The sequence below is a fragment of the Seriola lalandi genome, unplaced genomic scaffold, assembly GCF_002814215.2.
Source record: "Seriola lalandi dorsalis isolate HSWRI2012SDOR001 ecotype SW California unplaced genomic scaffold, Sedor1 jcf7180002049695, whole genome shotgun sequence".
Lineage (NCBI taxonomy): Eukaryota > Metazoa > Chordata > Actinopteri > Carangiformes > Carangidae > Seriola > Seriola lalandi.
Genome location: NW_019520248.1, coordinates 1 through 1451, shown reverse-complemented (window position 1 = coordinate 1451; position 1451 = coordinate 1). Strand labels below are relative to the sequence as shown.

At 44.7% G+C, this 1451-nt stretch overlaps 1 protein-coding gene across 1 annotated transcript; it reads right to left on the bottom strand.

The window, feature by feature from the left end:
• Positions 1-15: 15 nt before the first annotated feature.
• Positions 16-1445, bottom strand: LOC111648915 (disabled homolog 2-interacting protein-like). Its single transcript, XM_023398670.2, has 2 exons — positions 1291-1445; positions 16-466 (listed from the first exon to the last, which is right to left on the bottom strand). The coding sequence occupies exons 1-2, from the start codon at positions 1398-1400 to the stop codon at positions 166-168; spliced, it is 411 nt and encodes a 136-aa protein (XP_023254438.1). The 5' UTR covers positions 1401-1445; the 3' UTR covers positions 16-165.
• Positions 1446-1451: the final 6 nt, after the last annotated feature.

Below are 1451 nucleotides of genomic sequence, written 5' to 3'. Positions count from 1 at the left end.
ACTCCTGGTGTGAACAGACTCCTGGTGTGGACTAACTCCTTGTGTGAACTGACTCCTGGTGTGAACTGACTTATAGTGTGGACTGACTCCTGTTGTGGACTGACTCCTGTTGTGGACTAACTCCTGGTGGGGACTGGCTGCATTGGTCAACCACCGTCTCTTAAGTCAAGAATCAACTGAAACAGTGTACGTACCCCGACTTGTACTCGGCGTGCTCACTGAGTACCACTTCTCCACCAGCTGTCTACTGGTCACCATAGCAACAGGGATGTTGACCAACCCGACATAGCTGCTCTTGTCCTTCTTCCTCTTCCTGTCTGTGTCTTTGTAGAGGTGGAGGGTGACAGCACTGATGGAGGGCAGACTGCTGAAGTCGAAACGTTCCCCCCAGAATATGTTGTCAGTCTTCAGTTTACAAGACGTCCGAGCGTAAAGACTGTCGTCCAGACACAGCTCGCAGAAGTACCTGTAGTACAAGTACATACTGTTAATACTGTTGCTACTGTCATTACACACTGTCACTACAGTTACAACTGTTGCTACTGTTACCACACACTGTCACTACACACTGTCACTACTGTTACTATACACTTACTACTGTTGCTACTGTTACTACACACTGTCACACCTCTTACTACACACTGTTACTACTGTTACTACCCACTGTCACTACTGTCACTACTGTTACTTCACAGTTACTACTGTTACAACTGTTGCTACTGTTACTACACACTGTTACTACTGTTACTTCACAGTTACTACTGTTACAACTGTTACTACTGTTACTACTGTTACTTCACAGTTACTACTGTTACAACTGTTGCTACTGTTACTACACACTGTTACTACTGTTACTACATAATGTCACTACTGTTACTACTGTTACTTCACAGTTACTACTGTTACAACTGTTGCTACTGTTACTACACACTGTTACTACTGTTACTACTGTTACTTCACAGTTACTACTGTTACAACTGTTGCTACTGTTACTACACACTGTTACTACTGTTACAACTGTTGCTACTGTTACTATTGTTACAACTGTTACTACACATTGTCACTACTGTTACTACTGTAACTACACACTGTTACTACTGTAACTACACACTGTTACTACTGTTACTACACACTGTTATTACACACATACTGCTGTCACAGATCTCAGGTGTAGCACCCTCTAGTTGTACATGTTAGAATAATAGTGAGGCACATTTGGGACATGGTGCCCCCTACCTCGTCTTTTTTTTTTGACATTTGTAAGATTGAGCCGGTGGCCCTGCCCCCTACCTCTTCTTGGCGGGCAGGTCTTTGGCCTCGATGACCCACACTGTCAGGACATTCTCCAGCCGCCTGCTGTTGTCTTTGTTGGGGTGAACTGCTCGTCGGAGGTTCTCCATCCATTTATCTCTCTCTGCTGCCGAGCGACACGAAAAACACTTGGTGCCTGT